This window comes from Cervus canadensis, chromosome 23, assembly GCF_019320065.1.
Source record: "Cervus canadensis isolate Bull #8, Minnesota chromosome 23, ASM1932006v1, whole genome shotgun sequence".
Classification (NCBI taxonomy): Eukaryota; Metazoa; Chordata; class Mammalia; order Artiodactyla; family Cervidae; genus Cervus; species Cervus canadensis.
The window spans coordinates 55,574,189-55,596,029 of NC_057408.1; the positions used below are offsets into that span (position 1 = coordinate 55,574,189).

The window sequence follows — 21,841 nt, forward strand, 5'->3', positions numbered from 1 at the left end:
CAGAGATCTGATCATATTTTAAACATTCTAAGTGAAAGTATGTTAGTTGCTCAGTCCTGTCCGACCCTTTGCGACCCCATGGACGGTGACCTGTCAGGCTCCTCTGTCCATGGGATTATTGTGGCAAGAATACTGGAAACACTGAAAAGACTTCTATTGTGATTGCTTTTGGAGAGCTAAGAATGCTCTTATACATGTAAGCTTCCAGTTTACCCTGTGGGCAATGCTGCACTTTCACAAATCAGGTTAGTAGAGTAATGCCCACATGGACTAAGCTGGTACTAAACCTAGTTCTAAATAAAGCTGAAATTTGGTGAGTTACATGATCATGCTGGGCAAATGTGCCAGCTCCTATCATATTTAGAACCCTGTGTTCTGAGGTGCTCAAGTTCACCCTGAGGAATTTGCTAAACAGATCCCTGGCGAGGGATCAGAGCAGTGATTTTCTGAATCCTTAAATCCTTCCAAACAGAAATGGCCAAACACACAGCCCGAGCTTAGAGTCCCTAAACTTCTGGAGTGTCTGTCTTGGAGTTCCTTACTACTGTTTGAACTCACGGGCTTCCCCAAAGGAGCAGGCTATTTATTTTATTTACAAGTTAAACGGAATGAAAACGTATGCACTTTGTATTAGGCAGCAATCAGGACTTAAAAATAACTGATTTCGGCGAGTTTTCTATGGAAAATATGAGACAGACGTGGTCAGTCTGCCTTCCAAGAGGGGTAGGTGGGTCCGGGCCTGAGCCGGGGCGGGGGTGCAGGGGACCCCCCCCCCCCACAGGGGGCGGGGGTCGGCGCGGGGGCCGGTCGGGGATGGTCAGTGCGAGTTTGCAGCGGTGATCTGGAGCAGGGTGGGGAGGGGGACTATCTCAGAGTGCATGCAACAGATTTGGGGGACACGGCTATCGCACGGGCCTAGTATTTGTGGGCTGCGCTCAATGACAGCAGGGACAGGAGGAGGGAAGAAGGAAAGGAGGGGATGCGGATGGAGGGGAGGCAGAAGGTGAAAGTCGCAGAAAGAAAGGCTATAGGGCCAGAGGGCAGCGGAGGCCAAGGAAGGAGCGCCAGCAGGCAGCTAGAGGCGCGCGCGGGGGGTCCTCCAGCCGGCAGGGGGCGCGCGCGAGTCCCTGCCCCGCCCCGCCGCCCGCCCGCCCGTCCGCGCCTGCGCCGTCGCGCCGCCTCGCCCGGGATGCTGCTGCCGCTGCTGCGGAGTAGCTGCTTCCCTTCCTCCTCCCCCGGCGGCAGCGGCGGCGGCGGGGCGGACGCTGGGGGCCGGCCGGCGGCGCAGCTGCAGCGCGGAGCCCGCGAGCCGCCGGGGCCGCTCGAGCGCGCGCTCGCCCAGCCCGGGGCCGAGCCGCGGCGCTTGGCGGAGGCCGAGGGGGCGCGGGGGCGCGGGGGGCCGCATGCGTGCATGGATCCGGGCGCCGCGCTGCACAGGCGGCCCGCGGGCGGCGGCGGGTTGGGCGCGGGCTCCCCGGCGCTGTCGGGCGGCCAGGCCCGCCGGCGCAAGCAGCCCCCCAGGCCGGCCGACTTCAAGCTGCAGGTCATCATCATCGGCTCCCGCGGCGTGGGCAAGACCAGCCTGATGGAGCGCTTCACCGACGACACTTTCTGCGAGGCCTGCAAGTCCACCGTAGGTAAGGCGGGCCGGGGGAGGGCCCCCGGGGGCCCCTGCATCCCCCGGACTGGACGGAGCCCCCGCCCTGGCCGTCTCGAGGCCGGGGATGCACGGGGCCTGTCCGGCCTGGGACGGTGTGAGCATCTCTCCACCGGAGCACACCCCCCCCCCAACTCCTCATTAGGAAGAAGGGGGGCAGGCGAGCAGCGTGGTGGACACGAGCTGTGCCCTGGCTGGATGGCCGGAGTGGTCCCCTCTGGGGAATTGTGATGCTTTAGCTTTGCCTTCCTAGGAGGAGGGGCATTTCCACTGTCCACGCGACTTGTTTTTCTAATTTTGAACTCAATTTTATGTTGTGCTGAAATAATGGGAGTTTTAAATCCCCTGTGGAAGAGGGTCTGTGGATAATATTCGGAGTAAGACTAAGAAGTTTCTTCTTTAAACTATGAGTGTGGGCAAAAGGGCTTCAGCTGTGGTTTTCTGTGACTTCAAATAACCCAGGGGACCCCCAAGTGGGAAGGGCACCTCCCGCCCCCTGCCCCCCGGCGCCTCACTGCCAGTTGGGTGAAGGGGTCAGCCAGGTTATTACAGGAACCGCCTGGGCCTGGAAGTGGCCTGTCCTCAGAATGTAAAATTGAAACTGCAGGGAAGTTTTCTGATGGAGTCACATGTATAGGCCTTGGCTTTGAGGTCTGTCCAGTCACTGTGTAACAGTTGTTTCTCTGGAAAACCCCTTAAAAGCTGTCAAAGGGGAACCCCTCAGATGAGATAGTTGTTTGAGGGGAAGATCAATCACCTTCTGTAATGGGTGGGTGGGTGGATTCCCCTGGGGGGGGGGTCCAAGAAATAATACATAGTATATAATCATGAAATTCAGAACTGAAATATTCATTCCACACACCACTTGTGTATTTAGATAGTTCCAAGGTGATACAATTGGGAGATTAATTGGCCTTGTTGTCATGTTACAGAAGACCCCTCCATTTGAAATGGCTTATTGAAAGACTAATCTTACACTTTTCACATTATCTTTTTGTTTTGTTTGTGAGAACGTGTTTCCTTTCATACTTTTTAATAATAAATCAGTTTGGATGTATTTGTGCTCTCTGTACCCTGTTTGTTGTTAAGATCTTGGCCTTGAAACTATGAGATTAAAGTTCAGTAGTGTAGCTTAGACCTGTTTCAAATATCCAATTTTGGATCATATAAAGTACATGAAGTTATTCAACCATCAGAAGATGGTTTGTGCTGTTAAGTTTTGTACCTGGCATAAGTAAAATAGAACTAAAAGTAATTCAGAATTATCCATCTTTTATGGCTCGATACTTAAAAATATACAAAAATGAAGAATAACACAGTTGTACAATGTGATGTAGAGAAACCAGCACAGGCCTGCTAGGTGGATAATAGGGTTTGGTGCATGGAGAGTGAGACGGAGGGTGAAGATGTGCTGTAGAACAGGGCAGAGGGGAGGTGGGGAGGGGTTTCCTAAGCTGGGGCCACAGTGCAGCAGCACCCCTACAGTCATTAGGGGACATTGGGAATGAATGCTGGAAGACCTGGGCTGCCATGAAGCATGGAGGGCGGACCCTCTGTATCAGCTGGAGCCATAAAGGCCTCTGGGTACAGCCCTGGCAGGGAGACAGTTTCTTCGAGTACTTGGGAATCAGGAGGGGGCCAGGCAGTCAGTTTCTTTGTCCCCTTAACAAACAAACATAAATGCACATGTATACATGCCTCCCCAGCCCCAGCCGCTGGGGTCCCTTGTGCCGTTTGACTTTGTCTTGCTTGTTTTTATTTTCTCCATACATAGCCTGTAGTCCTTGGCTTGCTAAATGTTTATTTGTGGGAAGTTCAAAGAAAGATGATAACTTCTGGTCTGACCCAGACTGTGAGAACACTTTGAGGAAGTTAGCTAAACCTCCCTTCTATCTCTGCCTCTGAGTCGCTTTTCCCTTCCACGTATCAGATCACTTGTTGAGCACCTACTGTGTGCGGGTGCTGTGCTACCCATGGGGGCCTCAGTGGTGAGGAGGACAGTCTCTGTCCAGACTGAGGGGTGGGGAAAGGGGTTCCTGGGGATGCCCCAGAGCGATTAGGGCAATGTGATGTCTGCAGACCTTCTGGGGAGTGCGGGGAAACCCCCCCCCCCCCAGTCCAGGTGGAGTAGGGGCTGGTCAAGACCTTCCGCTGCTCTGGAATGCTGTAGAGATAAGTTCATTCCTTGAGTTCCTTAGAAAAGCAAGTGTACATGCGGCACTGGGTGTGGTGTAGCTGGGGTTGCCTCACCTGAATACCCCCACCTGAGCAGGTGGCTCGCAGGGTCCTACTGAGGAGCATGGTTGAGTTTCGCCTCCACGGACTCCGCACAGATCCTGTTCCGCCGGCCTCACCCCGTCCAGCTGCAGAGTCTGGAAAAGACCACCTACCTTGTGCAGGCGCTGTGGACCCAGGAGGGTCACTTAGGTGACGCCCCCAGCCCACCTCAGACTGGAAGCAGCACCTCCAGTGAGCATTTGATAAAGCCAGGCAGTCTCGCCGGACTTTCTGTAAAGAAGCATAGCAGAAACCCTGAGGGATTTGAGATAATGAACCTATTTTACCAAATTACAACTGAACAAAATGTTGGTTTTGTTATTGTTGTATTACTGATCAAACCAGAAGTTGTTTTGGTTTAAAAGACACGCGGAACTCACCAGGGTATGAAACTGAAAAGACTTTTAATAATTGACCTATTTAGTGAAAATTGTCCAGGTGAAGTATTACTTTCAAATGGGATTTCATATTCATGGAATTGAGTTAGTCTGATGTGGCCAGCATGGTTTGACAGATACAGCTTTTCAAAGTTTGAGAAACAGGAGAAAAAAATAACTGGTTGGCTGTAGAAATTCACAGCTCTCTAAATACCATGTCAACCTGTGTTTCTTATATAACTATTGGAAGCTTGCTGTTCGTTTTGTTTGGATCAAAATGTTTTTACCAGGCAGCACTCCTTACGCCACTCCCAGCAACTTTACATTTCTAGAAAAGCATTCTAAAAAGCCTCAGCTCTTGATTTAAGCTTTTCCATGAACTAGCTTGTGATTTTGGATAAGTAATTTATTTTGTCTTTGTGTGTAAAGGGTTACATACTGTTAGCAGTAGCTACAGTTTCTTGAGCACGTACTGTATACCAGCAAAACTACACTCTTTCTAAATCTCACAACAATCCTGAAGGTTTCCACATTTTACAGATGAGGAAGCAGAGTCCCAGAGGGTAGACAGCTCGCCCACAGTGGCCCAGCAGTGAACAGTGGTCAGGGCCCGGGCTGCAAGTGAGTTCCTTCTGTCTGTCTGTCCCTTAGCTTCCTTTGGGATTTAAGTTCACTTTACTCTGAAAATGTGGATGGGACTCTTTCCTGCTTGTCTAATTTGGCCCCGCGTCAACCCTGTGAAGGTGGTGAGTGATGCCATCAATGGTATCACTGAAACTGATTCTCTTTAACTGTGTCCCCATTATTTGTCACTTTCCTCTGGGAGTGATGCTTTAAAGGGTTCATTTCTAAATATTTAATCATTCAACTATCTGAAACTTTTAAAATATTTACTAAAATACATTTAAATACAGGGAAAGGAGGAGTGAGACCATTTGGACCAGAGTATCAGTTTCCTGAACAGTGAAGTTTCTTCCAGAGTGCCAGAGGCCAACATAGGATTGCCAATTCTTTTATTATTTTGCCATGTAAGGACATTTTTTTAAACAATCCACTGTCACCAACTTTTCAAAAAAAACAAAAAAAAGATAACATGAGGTAGACCCCCAAAATATGAAAGACAGAATATCAGAATTTAAAAGTTCTTTGAACTCAGTTTGAGGTCCTCACGACTGTCAACGTTTTCCTCATTTTGCAGCAGTAACTTAACTTCACAGCCTGGCCCTGAGTATAAGCGGTCTTAGCCGATGAGAGCGCTTGGTGGAGCCCTGTTTGTATTCAGTCATGTGCCGGGGTCTCTGTTCTCAAGCCCACCCCTTCAGGCCCTGTGTTCACTGCTCCCAAGGCAGGGAAGCCTGGCGCTGCAGGTGACTGGGATTCATCCGGCCCCGTAGTAGAGCCAGAAACAGAACCAGCGGGTCCAAGGTGCGGGTGGCCGTGAATCCCGTGCAGGAGTGGCTGTCTGTGGGCTGACCTTGAACGTGAGCGGGCAGGAGGCAGGGGATCCCACCACTAGGGTCTACTCTGCTTTGCCTACACACAGTGAGTGGAACCACTGTCAAGGGAAATCGCTTGTACTTTATTCTGGAAATTTAGGTCAGTGAGTTTTGTTCGGAAACCCAGAATGAACATTTCATACTGGATTAAAATGCTAAGCTGTGCGTTTTGTGTTGCTCCTCTGTGATCCTGGGCAGTCTTTGAAGCCATGGCTGAGCTGCTCGACTATTTCACTTACAAGGGAATTAGGGAGAATTGTCCCGAATTCCCACTCCAGAGCCCAGACCTCCAGCGTCAGCCCCTCCCCTGCTGGGCTGATGTAACAGGATGACTCAGGGAGACGGGAGTGGGCGAGGAGCGCCGGTTTTCATGCCAGCCTGCGCTGTGCGTTATGTGGTTTGGCTTATTTAATGAACTCAGAGCATGCTGATAGGCTTGTGCAGAATGCATTTGTGGAATAAAGTAGCTATCTTCCCCAGAAAGTGTGGAAAGTTGGCGATTGGGTTGTTGGGGCTGATAAAAATCTATTTAAAGACCTGGCTTACGTGCATTCGGCCTTTCTTTCGCCAAGGAGCTCTCTCTGGAGGAGAAAGGTCTGCCTCTGCACGATGAGAGGGACCCAGAACCTTCAAGTCTGCCTCCCCTGCAGCTGTGGGGTGCAGGGACAGCCTTCAGAAGGCAGCCTGAGTTCCTTAGACTGCTGGTAGGGCCAGAGCTTTCTCCAGCCTTGCGTGCCAGGAGCAGCGTTTTAATTAAGCATTTGTTTGAATCTGCAAAGAAAACATAGCCTTGTACACCATTCAGCAAGTGTTTTCTGAGGGGTGGTGTGTACTTGGGTGAGACTCCACCCACCGGCCGTCAGGGGGCTGGAAGCTCACCTGCTCGCCTGGCTGGTCCCTGCAGGAGGGGAAGCGAGTGGTGGAGATGCCGTGATGAAAAGCGGGGCCCATGTGCTCCGTAACCTCGGGGCGCCTCCACCCCCCTGCCCGCCTGTGAAGTTCATGTGCGGCATGTCTGTTCCAGCCGGGTGCAGGACCATCTCCTGTGTGTGTGCAGGTGAGGGACGCGGACGGTCTGTGTTTGCTGGGATACAGACCGCCCAGTCTGGACTGAGGAGGCGGGTCTTGTTAGACTCAGGGCAGATGCTGGAAATCCTCAGGCCTGTGATCGTTGTTTAATGACATGCAATCATTTAAACTATTCTAGTAGCACCTGTTTCTGAGGCGATCCAAGTATTTTACAGTTGCATTACTTCGTTCCATTGAGTTCTCATGGCTCGGCTTAAGTAGGAGAAGCCCCATGATATTAAACTGTGGTTCGGGACCCCCCCGGGGCAGTACAGGAGGGTCGTCTGCCTTGCCTGCCCTTTGTAGGGTGCTTTCCTGGGGGGATGCGTCTGTGCTTTCTCCCAAAAGACAGTGGTCATGTGGAAGGCTGGCCTCATGGTCAAGAAACCGCTTTCTGATAGTAAACGTTCCTCCGTCTGGGTGACCTTGACACATTTCTTAGTTTACTTTCTCACTGTCAACTCAGTGGAAATGCGGGGAAGCCTCCATCAGGGGAAAGATTACGTCCAGGATGGGGTGACACTGTGAAGGATATATATCCTTGGGAGAAAGGCCAGCCTGTGATCCCAAGATAGTTCTTATAAATTGGCAGTAACAGTTAATAACAATTTGTCACCACTGCTTGAACTGAGACTTGATTTCAAAGTGTGAAATCCTACAGCCTCCAGAACCTGTTTTGTTGTTGGTTATTTGCTGAGTGGTGTCCAACTCTTTTGGAACCCCATGGACTGCAGTATCTGAACTGAAGTCAACTAAAATCATACTCTCACACCAACCCCAAGTCCTTGTTGTTGTGGGGGGGGTGGGTGAGGGGGGACGAACACTCAGCTGTATCCCAGGCATGGGCCACTGGGTCATTTCTGCTTTTATTAAACTTTGTGCTGGAAGGGGATGTGAAGAAAGAAACTTCTGTTTATTTTTGCTATTTTCATTTTTGTGACTTTTTATGCCTCAGCAAAAAGTAACACGGTAATGTTCTTTTTGGATATGTTTCGCCTGCTGGGGAGCCTTGAAATCTTACCAGCACTGTGTACAATTCTTTATGCTCTTGCTGAGATTTATGAAACAACAGTGTACAGAGGTGACAGGGCCAGGTGAAGCTCTGTTCTTGAAGAGCTTCAAGAATAGTTACGGTGACCTGGGCCACTTGCAGAAGATTTTCACACTTTCCCTGTTTCCACATGTTTGACTTCTATAACAACCTTTGGTTGTGGACAGTGTTATAAATTTGAACCTAGGTTCTGCCACTCAGCTAGCAGAAGTGATCTGACCTTGGTCTCTCCTCTGTTCTACTAGCATAGCGCCCAGCTTGCTGGGCTCCTGAGGGAGCCCACATGTTGCATGCCGGGCTCAGGGGTCTGATAGACACTGTCATCATTATTAAAGGGAATTAAGATCAAGAAAGACTTGAATAGAATAGTCGTGTCTATACAACAGAAAGATTACAGCCTGTGACCTGTGTCCTTCCTGATGGAAATATTTTTAGGAAGACTTAGACCCCTGTTACCCAGCAGGACATTCTCTTAGTGGGTCACTTCCGGTCTCGATGACTGAGTAAACGGTTCCTGTGATAATCCCCTGGGGGATGGGGGGGGCGTGTTTAGGGAGAGGACCTGGGCATATGAAGACTGCCCCTCCAATAAGGGTGTTCCACCGGAAACAGGAGTTATGAGGGCTCCTCTGGGGGCTCAGTGGTGAAGAATCCACCTGCTGCTTCAGGAGACACGGGTTCAATCCTTGGGTCGGGAAGATCCCCTTGAGGAGGAACTGGCAACCCACTCCAGTATTCTTGCCTGGGAAATCCCGTGGACAGAAGAGCCTGGTGGGCTACAGTCCGTGGGATCACAAGACAGTCAGACACAACGTAGGGGCTAAACAACCACGAGCCGGGATTGTAGGAGAAATGGAATGCTCAGGTTCCAGGGTGATGCGTGTGTGCCAGGCACCCTGAATCCTGCTGCTCTGCCCGCCAGACGGGCTCACGACAGGGCATCCGTACTTCCTTCCTACAATTTAAACACACACCCAGCGTTCGATGGAGAAGAGGGGCGGGTCTCCATCAGATTTACTGGACCGCTGCCCTGTGCCAGGCAGCATTCTAGGCGCCAGAGGTGACTGTCCTGAGAAGGCGCCTGTTCTGTCACCTGGGGGAGACCAGCGGAGCCACGGGGCAGGGCTGGACGGGCAGGACTGGGAGGGAGGGGGGAGGTGAGCCGTAGGGAGGCGCAGAAGGGGACCCCTGAGCCTGAAAAGGCTTCTGGGCAGACGGGGAGGTTCTCCGGGAGAGGAGAGCAGAGAGGGCTCTGTTTCACCAAGTGCCTGTCAGTTTAGGTCTGGATGACTCAGGTCTTCAGGATGGGACTGCCTCTACCACCCAACAGAGTTGTAGCTGCTTGCTTCCCCGGATGGTCAGGACACTGTAGGAAATGGGTTTTCAATAAAAGCTACGACTTTTTTTGGTCCCTTGTCTGTTTATAAACATTGATCCTGGGCCCTCCTGTCCAGTCAGGAGACTCTGTGCTGACTTTTCCCAAAACTAATCCCCTCCTTGAAGTGGTTGGTGACTTTCTACCTTTTATTCAGGATCATTATAATTTCTGTGACCTGCAAATGTTAACAATGGACACTAAGAGATATTTTTTACCTAATGTAAAAAAGCTTTTTAAAAATGTGTAGCTGTATACTTTGATGTAAAGATTTGTTTCTAAGCCATAGACTGGAGTAAGTTTCCAGCCATCAGTAGCTAACCTAGTGGCTCTTATATGGTAAAAGAGACTTCATTTGAGAGCAAGCACTATTTTAATGAGCTTTTTCCTTTCGTGGAATTTTAGATTTAGCCACTGGATATTTTTCTATTGTTGTTAATGTCTTTAATCTACTCACTAAAACTAGGTAGTTTGGACTAAACACGTTCTTCATCCTGTTTGCTGTTTGTTCATCTTTGCTTAGCAGTGTATTTATAATCACATGATAACATTACCACTTATTCCTACTTTTGACTATTAATACCCTTTCCTTTATTTTTATTCATTAAACTTTGTGATTACAAAATATAGTTCAGGACTGCTAAAGTCAGAAAGTTGTTCAAGTTGGTTGAAAAAAAAAGACATGATCAGACTTGAGAGCGGTTCTTAGCAGAGAAAACAGCCTACTCAAAACAAAAATTATTTGTGCTGTTTCTAGAGATTCTTGTCCTTAACTTGAAGCAGAGCTCACAAGAGAAGTTTATCTGCTAGCTCTTTTCAGTAAAATGTGGCAGCCGCTGCAACAAGTTGTAACAAAAGTGGCCAGCTCCCCTAAATAAAACTGGAAAAAAAACCAAACAAACTAGAAACAAAAGTAAAACAGAATAGTGGCCATGATACAGTGTGAATTAGATTTGTAAATCGCCCTCACAGAGTAACAGGGTGAGGCCCTAGCTTTATGCTGATATCAGGAAGAAGGGGTTTTGTCTGAGCTGTGCCTTTTCAAAATCAGACCATAGCACATAGGTGCAGGCTGGTTTCTGTGACTCGTAGAATATCGCGTTAGGCTCTGCGCTTCCCTGTGGTTGAAGCACAAAGGATTCCGCTTGGTCTCTGCTTGAGGATGTTGGTCGTGTACAGACACGCTTCCCGTTCCAAGGCTGTCTGAGAGTCATCTGACTTGGAAAAGCAAAGCTGTTCCAGAACTGAAAGTGAAATTGGCTTCCCCAGCATTTGCATGAGCTTTGAGATCAGGGCTAGGGGAGCGAGTAAGAACCAGGTGCGAGGTGCCGTAGCCTCTTCTCCAGCCATGACTTTTATATTCCTGCCACGTTTCTCTGTTGTACAGACCTCAGTCCCACCCAGGCTTGTAAACACATCTTCTGGTTGCATTGATGTCTGCAGCATGTTGCTAATTATAAAAGTCAGTCACACGCCTTGCCCGTCACCTCAGGAACATCATCTGACTTTGAAGAGCTATGCCGTGCCCCCTTCATCCTCCACCTCGCAGCATCGGGACCCTGGATCCATAAAGCAGCCAAAAAATATTAATAGTTCCCATAGAGATTAGGTTTCCACTTCCCACATTTAGCTGGCGTTATTTTTTTTTAGCTGGTTATTTTTTTTTTCTTAGTTGTGAGAATTGTGTAAAAAATACTGTTTTAGGAGGGGAGGGGAGGGAAAAAGAAAAAAAAATACTGTTTTATATTATTTCACAAATATTGTGAAATTTGTATTTAAAAAATATTGAAGTTTTCTGTAACTGACAAGTAGATAAGGAAATATCCACAGGTGAAAATTTGCTCTAAAAAATTATCTGAAGCCTTAAGGGCTGAACTGGAGAAGGATGGAGGTTTGTCATGGTTTGCTTGCTACTATTTAAGTAATTTTAAAAATAAAATTAATGTGTATGAGTAAAATTTTTCAAAAAGAATTCCTCTTCCACACTATTGGCGATATAATAAAGTCACTTTTGTGAATGCTAAAGAATTTATTACAATAATTTCTTAATTCGGACTGTGGCTGTTTGAAATCAAGATTGAGTTTCCAGTGCTCCACGTTAAGAATTTCCCCCCAAGATAGCATGTGTATAAAGCCATTGTTTGTTTGTGTAATGATTCATTGTGATTTTTAAGTGGATTTTAAGCTGCACCTCCAGTAGTGTTAAACTCGATTACAAATAGCAAGTGCTTCATCTCCAGTTCGGGGTAGAACCTAACATACGCTAATGCGTTGTGCAGAGAAGCACAGAGTGTACTCGACTCGGGAACCAGCAGATTTCTTCTCTCCCATTTTGGAATTCAGTGTGGTCAGTTTTTTGGTTTTTCCAACGGCATACAAATAGTACTGCTTTTCTGACAGATTGCCTTGTTTTTGCTTCATCTTCGTCCGTTTTATTTACAGGTGTTGACTTTAAGATCAAAACCGTAGAGCTAAGAGGAAAGAAAATTAGGCTACAGATCTGGTAAGTGGGGCCCTGCACCCGGTTATCACCGTGTGTGTTCAGCAGTCCACACGCTTGTCTAATACAATTAACCGTCGGAGCTGGTCTGTCTCTCCTGCATTTCCTCTCCTCCGCTCTCCTTCAAGGGAAGTGAACAGAGCTTCCTTCTAGAGAGCATTCAGGAAAGAGCCTATGTAGCTCAGCCCCGATTGCCACGGGGGTCGTGGAGAGACTGTTGTGATACTTCCACGGTGTCTGGCTTGGAGCCTTTAGTCTCTAGTTTGACGTCATCCGACAAACCGTGATCGCTGAGCCGGTCCCTCCAGTGCTCGTCTACACGTGTTCAGAGTTACTTACTCTGCAAGCACCCGGAGAAAGGCCAGCGTGCTCCCTCCCGCCCGGCCCCCACATCTTGGGCATGTCCCCCTCGGGCGTGTCCTCGGTGGGACACGCGTGCCCTGAGCTCCTCTGTGCCCCGTGCGGGGAGCCCAGAGCCCCCTCCCTGCACCCCAGGAGCGTGTGAAAGACTAACCCAGCCGTGCGGGGGCCGCTCAGCCACCCTTCCTTGGGGACCCGGGAGGAGCCCCTCTGGAGCAGGGAGTGGCATCTGGGCCGCCCTTGTTGCTAACACCGTCTCGCCGCAGCGTCTCAGCCACTAACTCCTCTCGCAGGTCGACCTCAGCTCTGTCTGTCCGCCGTGTGTGTGTCGCTTCCATCGCGTTCATTGCTGCCGCGCCGGCGGCTCCATCGCCACCTAGTGCTTCCGTGTTAGTGCCATGTCTCACCCCCACCCGCGCCCCTGAGTGGGGTGCCCGCCGGCTGTCAGGTAACGTCCCGTGGGTCATCGCTGACTGTTCCACCTGCCTGAAGGACTGGGGGTGACGGGGGTTGCTTTTTTGTCTTGTGTTTTTGTTTTTCGTGTCTTTGGGAAGTTCCTTGATCATCTGTGGTTAGAAAAAGGACCATTTTCCCATCTCTGCTTGAAGTGTGTCTACGTGTATGTATATAGAACTTGGTGTAAGTATAGCTAAAATAAGACGTCAACCCGAATGTAGATTCATGAATTTACATCCACATGGTGGCTCAGTGGTAAAGAATCCGCCTGCCAGTGCGGGAGACGTGGGTTCGATCCCTGGGTCGGGAAGATCCCCTGCAGAAGGAAAGGAAGGAAAGAAGGAAATAGCACCCCACTTTAGTATTCTTGCCTGGGAAATCCCGTGGACAAGGAGCCTGGCAGGCTATAGTCCTTGGGGTCACAAAGAGTCAGACACAGTTGAGTGACCTAACAGCAGCAGCAGCACCTATCCTGGAAATTACTCACAGAGGCTTCCAGCTGTTGTGTTGAGATGGACTTGAAGCTGAGAAGCTGGCCTCCTGCGTCAAGACGAACACATAATTAAGATGCTCCGTATGGGGGACTTCCTTGGCAGTCCAGTGGAAGTTCCCCCTTCCACTGCCAAGCCCCTGCGGAGCATCCAATGCAGGGGGTGTGGGTTTGATCCCTGGTTGGGAAGCTAAAATCCCACGTGCTGCATGGCATGCCCCCCACCCCCAAAAAAAAGGTGCTCCATAGGAAGGTCTCCTGTTCGGTCCAGTGCTCACTGTTGGCGAATTTGGTTTCCACTGGAGTCCCTGTGTTGACATCAAGCTTGTTTCCTTTCATTCTCTGCTTGAAGAGGTGGAACTTTCATACACTGACATTGATTCCTGCAAATTAAGAATTGTGTCATTTCACCAAATAGAGTAAGTACAGAAAAATGATGGTTTTTTCAAAGCATGGTTGTAGTACCAAACTGGGGGAAAAGGATGGCAGGAAGTTTTCAATTTGCCCCCAAAGCAGAGAGAGACATAATAATAATAATATCATATTCCACCCACAATAAATGATGATTTGGCTGATGGTAATAAACTGTAAATCTCTGAAAGTCAACTCTCGGTCATTACAGTGGAAACTAAGGTTCTTTGAGATAAAGGTGGGAATGTGAGGATTCTACATCTCGTTGGATAGATAAAAGCCCGACCGGGGCATTGGTATTGTATTACTGTCCAGCTGTGTGAGACGTGGAGACTGGGGTGGAATTTTTGCGGTCCTGGCTCAGAGTAGGAATTTAATAAATACTTGCTGAACTGAATTGGATTCTATTTACCTTGCTCTCTGACCATCTGTGAGAGCAGATAATTCAGTGGGGAAATGATCAAATAAAGGAGCCTTGGAGAGGAATAGAAAATTAAAACTCTGGCAACCCAGATATTTTGGAAATATGGATTATTCTCTTCAGTGGAGATGCTTTTCTGCCTCACACAGTCAAGAACTGGTCACAGAGATGGAGTTTAGGGAATGGCCTTGATGTTTCCTCGCTGGCGTCTTGTACGCTAACCGTTTGTTGTTGTTGAGTCGCTTCAGTTGTGTCCGACTCTTTGCAACCCCCTGGACAGGACTAGCCCCCTGCCAGGCTTCTCTGTCCATGGGACTTCCCAGGTAAGAATACTGGACTGGGCTGCCGTTTGATTTTCCACGGAATCTTAATATCAGAAATGCCTATTACTATCCCAACTCTTTGATTGTTGGGTTTTTATTAAAACCTCTCCCAGGGATCTGCTGTGCAATGTCATGCTTGTGGGTAGCGGAGCTATGTTGTTCCTGCTTCTGAGGTCAGACCTCATGTTAAGTGTTCTTACCACAGCAGCCTCGAAATGATTTTCCAAAAGCTTGTATTATGTCTAATGTCTCTGTTCTTCAGCCCCCAATTTCTGAATCCTAACTGAATGTTTAGAGAAACAAATGTGAAACTGATTTACGCTAAAAGCCATCATAAAACTACTTAACCATCTATACTCACGAGAGCACATAATTCCCCAAATGCTTGGTGAAGACTTTATACCCAGTTGCTGTTTTAAATTTGTGCTGCAGCTATAATGTGCTAACCCCAGACTTCAGAGTGGAAAAACATGTTATTTTTGCTTTTTAAAGAAGTGAGAGCTGTGTTATCAAACCCTAACTTGAACAAGCCAGCACTGTGATAGGAAGAGAAACCACAGTCAGGAAGATACTTTTTTTTGAAAGTATTAATTATGCCCCTAAATGCCTAGGGTCCTGGGAATAATTTTATTCACTGATTCCTCCTGTGAATGAAGCAGTATCTGAGTCAGTTCCTTCTCACCTGATTGGAAGGTGCCTTTTAGTGTCTGCAAGTTGGTTTTATTTTGTCCTGAATTCTTCAGGAATCCAGTTTGGGGGCAGTTTTGAGTCAAAAAATATTGCCTTGAATTGGCATCCACTTTCTGTATTTTGGACATGTAGCCTTTTGTTTTGCCTTTTGTTTTGCATATGTAGATGGAGGGCCTGTGGTAGGCCAGGCCCCCTGGACCCTGGTGGACAAAGCAGACCAGCCTAAGCCCCTGGGCCTTCCAGCCTTGGAAGAGCACAGGGGAGTCTTCAATCCCCTGGGGCAAAGTGTCCGCGTTGCTTTATGTGAAAAGGAATTTGCCGACAGGCTTCATTGTTTGGCATGATGACACATCCCTAAGGGGAGCTAATTTGGTGGCGAGTCTAGCCTGGAACAAAGGCGTAAACTATAGTACCTTTGCGATGTGTGTGTTAGGGACATTAGGGACACGACCCCACAAGGTTCACCCCATCCAGTGCACTTGGAAGAGGTTTCAGTGTCTCCCCCTTTCGGAAGCTCAGCGCTGTCCTGTGAGAGTCTGTGAGCATCTTGCAAGGAAGAACCTCGTTTTCTGTGTCCCCCGCTGCCCCTTGCTTTCTCCACCACAAGCCACCTGTGTCACGGGGCTCCCGGAGTGTGCTGAGAGTTAGGGTTCTTTGGGAAAAGCTAAATTACAGATCAGCTTAAAAGAAATCATTTTACTGGTCAGAAGGCCTGCTCTCTTGAGCCTCATTTGTACATTTGTGATAGTTCTCACGCAGTTCTCAGCTTCCTAGGTGGAGAAAGTGGGTCCCGGCCAGCTTGTGTGCACTGTTAATACATGTATGTCTTCCTGTGGAAACGTCAGCTTTTCCTGGAGAAGAGAGAAAGCTTTAGATATCAAGGTCACGGTCAGAGAGTAGTCAACCTGACTGTGTTTGCAAAGTTTGGGGGTCCTCTTCCTCCTTTACCTGTTTGAAGGACCAAGAAAATGACAAGACCATAGCACTTTTCGTTAGTGGGGACTGTTGGTCGTCTTATCAGCAAAATCAGATAAGATACTCACCATTGAGGTTGGTTAATAGAGATTGCTAGGCTTAAATTGTTTAAATTAAATGTCACCCGTACATTTTGTCATTGATAACCATCAAGTTATGGGGTGTTGCACTTTCCACTGTTATACACGACATTTACTTCTTTTCAGAATCTTGGTGTGGGAGAAATTGGGACTTCCTTATGATTTTTGAACGCACCTAGCTCAGAGAAGCTGCCCCCAGTAATACCGAACGTGCACAGACCTGTGGGGAGTTGTCACGGTTGGGCTGAGTCTTCCCTGTGCGCCCTGTTCGGGGACTGACTTTTGCTGCTGTTTCTCAGGGACACGGCAGGTCAGGAGAGATTCAACAGCATTACCTCAGCTTATTACAGAAGTGCCAAGGGGATCATATTAGTCTACGACATCACTAAGAAGGAGACATTCGATGATTTGCCAAAATGGATGAAGATGATCGATAAGGTAGGTGTTGGCGTTTCTCTCCCAGATGTGAACTCTCCGCTGTGGGTGTTAATAGTGACAACAGGAAGAAGGGAAACAGTTGTGGAGCGTGCTTTTCCATCCCGAACGTCACTTAATCCAGACTGCATTCAAAGTAGGTGCATAGTCCTGCATCACAGGTGAGGCAGAGAAGAGCTGGAATGTCTTCAGGATCAGCTTGTACATGAGGAAGCCTGGATTGGTGTTCTGGTCCCTGGGCTGTCTGACATCAAAGCCCACACATGGTCATCCCACAGGGGCAAGCTGCTTCCGTGGAATCAGATATAGGACAGATTTTATTATTTCTGCAGAAAGTTCACGTGAGCGCTCTCTTTGCGTGTGTCCTCAGAGTGACAGCCTCCAGGGCCTGCCTTCTCCACTGTGCCTGGGGGCATGCTGAGGCCTCAGTCACCCACTGGACCTCTGCCCGCAAAACTAGAGACGGCCTTCACCCCCTCATTTTGAACTAAAGATTTTATCCTTTGGATCACAGTTGACTATGTAGAAATAAACTGAGTTTATATAACCTGTGGGTCCCCCACTAAGAAATGAGTAGACAAAGCCGTTGAGGGTGAGATGTGTGTAAACAGTGGCCACATTTGAGAGTTGTTTCCCCCTCGTTTAGTAATTTGAGGTTTAGCTCCTTTGCATAACAAGCACACTTCGTATATTATAAATCTGATTTCATTTACAGATTGTATTAAACCCGTCTGTTAGATGATGGTGGAGAATGTTTCTTTGCAGGTCTTACCGAGCGCATTTTCAATGTGTGTCTCTTTAAAGTGTGTTGGAGACCCTGGCTGCCAGGGTTACGGAGATGTCAGAACCAGGGTTGGGTCTGTACTCTGGGATTCTGGGGCCGCAGGGTGTGCTCCCAAGGACCCCAGACAGGGGCATCCTCGCTGCCGGCTCAGAACCAAGTGACGTAGCTACCGGGAGGCAGTGGCCTCGGTGTGAAGGGCACCTCTGTTGGGGAACCTGCCCTCCTCCGTCTGATCCCCGGCTCTCGCTCCTCCCTCTGTGCAGCTGTGCTCCCGTTTCTTCCCCTTACCAGCCCCGTTGGGGGCACTGTTAACTGTCACCCCATTACTGGCAGGGAGACGAGCTCCCTGGTTAACCTGGCCCGAGGTCACCACTCGGGTACCCATTGTGGAAGTCCGTCTCCCATCATGTGAACTCAGGGAGTTACTTGAGACAGCTTTGACCTTTTTAAAGAGAGAGACTCTTCTATGCCTGCATGTTTTTTTAAAACTTAGAAATGCAGGTTAACTTTTCCTGACCATAAAATTAACAGTACCTTGTCAGTATAGAAGATTTAGAGAACCAAGTAAAAGCACAAAAGCAAATTGAAACAGTCTGTAGCTGTCACCCAGAAAACCCAGATTGCGTCTGTACTGCGTGTCGTTTCAGGTCATGGTTATTTCACTAAATATTCTATCCCGGGCGGCTTCGTGTGTCACCTTCCTGTTCTTCCAGAGCATATTTTCTGGTTTTTTATGGCTTCACTCTCTTATGTACCTTAACGTATTTCATTCTTGACCCACTTTGTGGGATCTTTAGGTTTTTTTTGACTGAGTACAAAGCTTTGCCTGTATTTCGAGTCAGTCCTTAGGCTACCCTAAGGACTGACTTCCTGGGAGTCATGGGTCAAGAGCTGAGAGCATCCGTGATTCCTCGTGCCTGTGACCACATTGCCCTGCGCCCAGCGGGAGCCCCCTCTAGGTCAGAGCAGATGCTCAGAGGGGTGAGAGGTGTGGCCTGGGGCTGTGTCTCCCTCGTGTGTGACGTGCCGGCTTTGAGATTTCGCTCCTGTTGTTGCGATCCCACAGTATGCTTCGGAAGATGCGGAGCTTCTCTTAGTTGGAAATAAGTTGGACTGTGAAACTGACAGAGAGATCAGCAGACAGCAGGGTGAAAAGGTGAGAAGAGTGGGCAGTGGGGGGGGACCCGTGTCCGTGCAGTGAGCCCCCTGCGTGCTTTCCCTTCTAATAAATTACTTTACGGTTCAGAATTGAGAAAAGTGCAGTCAGTCACATCCTTCGTCTTTGTTTGCGTTGGTTAACTTCCTGCTCCGTTAAATTCATTTTTCAAATGGAGGAGAAAAGACACATGAAAATACACAGCATTGTTTATTGTCCTACCTGACATCTTATACAGAGAAATGTTCTTTTAACCCATGTCATTGCATTCATGATGTTTTCCTATTCTAATGCTAACCTTCCTCAGAAAATCGATGACACTCGCATTTTACTTTTTTGGATACATTTTAAATGTTGGGTACAGTACAGTTTAAACACTTGTGCACGTAATTTTACTTGAGGGTCCTGGTGTCACCTCACAGCCTGTGTTTTGTTGATTTCTCATCATGTAGGAAGTTGCTGCACTTTCCTACATTAAAGTTCAAATGTAAATGAGCTTTATGTTTGAGGATAAACAGGACTTTCCAGACCTTTCGTCCCAGCCTTTGTCTGAACGCCAAAGCCTGAGAACTGTTCCCCCTCCCAGTTATGGACCCTGTGCTTATGCTAGACATGTGTCGTCCCCTCCTCCCCCCCCCAACACACACTCACACATACACACTCACACACACACACGCACAACAATAACGTGTGCTCTCAGTTTGCACAGCAGATAGCCGGGATGCGGTTCTGTGAAGCGAGCGCCAAGGATAACTTCAACGTAGACGAGATCTTCCTGAAGCTTGTCGATGACATCCTGAAAAAGGTAAAAAAAAAAAAAAGAATCCTGTGTCCTGACAGCACATAACCTGGAACCTCTTCATCATTCTCTTTGCTGTTTGTGGTTGGGAACCTCTCCTATAGAAAGCAAACCCCAGCGGTGGTCAGGCTGGAGACCTGGGGGTGCAGACCCAGCCTGAGGACTCAGCCCCCCGCAGCAGCAGCCTGTCACCACATCCTCAGGGCCACGTTCCACATCCTCACTCAGCCTGGCACACGGGTGCAGTGGCTGTGACCATTTGTTGTTTTTTAGTTGCTCAGTCACGTCCAACTCTTTGTGACCCCGTGGACTGTAGCTCATCAGGCTCCTCTGTCCATGGGATTTCCCAGGCAAGAATACTGGAGTGGGTTGCCATTCCGTTTTCCAGAGGATGTTCCTAATCCAGGGATCGAACCTGTGTCTCCTGCATCGGCAGGCGGATTCTGTACTACTGAGCCACCGGGGAAGCCCAAGGGAGACTGGGCTGTGTTTGTTTGACATTCGCTCCTCTCCTGTTCGAGTTTTCTCACAAGAACCCTGTTAGGTGCAGACAGTGAGGGTCTTGCCTCCCATCGAGGCTCTTCCTGTCTGGTGCGGCCTTTCATGGCGCCAGACCAGGAAGATGACCTCATTGGACAACAGCACATTGTTAAGCATCTTTGGGCTTATATCCAGAGATTCCTTAGATCGTTAAGTGTTTTTATATTATTTTACACATAATCGCCTTGGTGCAATGTAATTCAGAAGCGTCTAATACAATGGCTGTCTGTATAGCTGCCAAGAGAAGGTACTTCTTCCTTTAGTAATGGTATGCCCCCTGAGAACACAGAACCATTTTTTTGTTTTTTTGATACTTAAGTTTCCATCACCCTGGGCTGTGAAAGTAAATGTTGATGAGGTCCGTCTGCGCTCTCCGCCAAAGGGTGTGAGATGGGCTGCACGGCCTTTGTGTGATGGTTGAAGCTCCCTGAACCTGGTTCTTAGGTTCTGGCTGAATGTATAACTGAACTCTGATGATTAGAGAGTTTCCTGTAAAAAAACACTTTGGTCCTCAGTAATTGTATAGTCTGCAGAGTCTTTACATTGTCGAGTCACAGTGCGTTTGTCTTTTCCTTTATCCCCAAGATGCCCCTGGACATGCTGAGGAACGAGCTGTCCAACAGCATCCTCTCGTTGCAACCCGAGCCCGAGATCCCGCCAGAGCTGCCCCCGCCCAGACCGCACGTGCGGTGCTGTTGACTCGCCGCCTTGGAGGCGAAGTGGGCGCGATTCCTGGACGGGGGGACGGTCGCATTCTGCACTACAATCATTTTGACAATTTCCTCTCGCACTTTGTAATCCACGTCAGAGCTATACACTAACTTGTAAATATGCAGATATGCAATCCTGGGTAAGTTTGGGTTATAAATGACATATTTCCCTCCAAATTATTATATTTCATTCATCATCCCAATGCCTAGTGTGTGTACACTGGGGAACGTCGTACTTCTGATACAAAGAACAGGAGAAATGAGAGCTATAATGTTTCTGGAAATACATAATATAGTTGTCCTTGTTAACTATATTATGAGGATGGAGATATTCTGATAAAAAGAAAGACCGTGGTGCTTTGCTTACTGTTTTAAAGAAAATTTGTAAAACTAAAGACTTTGGGGGAAGAAAAATGACCTTGAATGCTTTTTCTTTATTTACATTTCTCCCAGCTGTAGCATCTTTGAAGTATTGGAGTGTTTCCCACAAAGCGAGCTCCATGCTTGCTTAAAGGTCTTGAAGGTTATTTATTCACATTAATGATAGAACATAACTAGTTAGAATGTAGGACTTGAATTGGTCCTGAGGCCTCAGAATCTCTCTGGTTTCCTAATGAACGCACTCTGTGCTTTTAAGAACTACAAAGATTCAATAAAAGAAATGTTTTTGAAACTATAGAAGATTTTAAAAGAACGCTGCTGTCCTACACAAATCCTGTTTAAAGGAATTTTAAAGAGATGCATTTTACTATATCAAAGAACCTACACATATTTGCCTAAACATTCTATATACCTTTGTAATGATAAAACCTCTCCCCTCGACGGTGAAGCTTATTCCTATTAAGCCTAGACTGTGTTTTTTTTTTCCCCCCTGGTCTGATAATGAATTTGTGAACTCTTATCTTTGGTATATCTTTTATTAAACTGCACTGTTTGTTTAGTCAAGGTAAATAAGTCATTATGTATTTGAATAACTTGGCGTGTCTTGAGTGTTGTGATATGAGAAGCATTGTGGTCCTTCTACACTAATGAAGTGCAAATAAAATTTTGTATTTATGAATGACAGTTGAGTTGCTACACTTATTTGTGCAATCATAAATTACGTATCTGATGATATTCTTCCAGAACTCCACATCTTAATCTTTTGAGTGTTTTTGATAAGGAAAATGTAGCCTCCTTCACCATGGAAAACATTTCAATACTTTCTCAAAAGATTTAGACATAGAACTGCAGTATGACCCAGCAATTCCAGTCCTGAGTGCACACCTCCAAAAGTTGAAAGTTGGGGCACAAACAGATGCTGTACATTAATGTTCACAACTTTATTCACAGTAGCCAAACGAAGCATCCCAAGTGTCCATCGGCAGGAGAATGGACAGCATGGATGAACCTTGAGGACATCATGCTGAG

The 21,841-nt window shown here is 47.8% G+C and overlaps 1 protein-coding gene across 1 annotated transcript; it reads left to right on the forward strand.

Moving 5' to 3' along the window:
* The first annotated feature begins 1,174 nt into the window (after positions 1-1,174).
* Positions 1,175-21,496, forward strand: RAB12 (RAB12, member RAS oncogene family). The gene is made up of 6 exons (XM_043443995.1): positions 1,175-1,637; positions 11,744-11,804; positions 16,307-16,445; positions 18,293-18,382; positions 19,083-19,187; positions 20,307-21,496. The coding sequence occupies exons 1-6, from the start codon at positions 1,190-1,192 to the stop codon at positions 20,418-20,420; spliced, it is 957 nt and encodes a 318-aa protein (XP_043299930.1). The 5' UTR covers positions 1,175-1,189; the 3' UTR covers positions 20,421-21,496.
* The last annotated feature ends 345 nt before the right edge of the window (positions 21,497-21,841 follow it).

Excerpts from the sequence above, each read along its gene's own strand:
- RAB12 (XM_043443995.1), top strand. The coding sequence starts at position 1,190 with ATGCTGCTGCCGCTGCTGCGGAGTAGCTGCTTCCCTTCCTCCTCCCCC. Across the intron at positions 11,805-16,306 it reads AAAATTAGGCTACAGATCTG|GGACACGGCAGGTCAGGAGA; the intron begins GTAAGTGGGGCC and ends GCTGTTTCTCAG. Across the intron at positions 18,383-19,082 it reads GCAGACAGCAGGGTGAAAAG|TTTGCACAGCAGATAGCCGG; the intron begins GTGAGAAGAGTG and ends GTGTGCTCTCAG.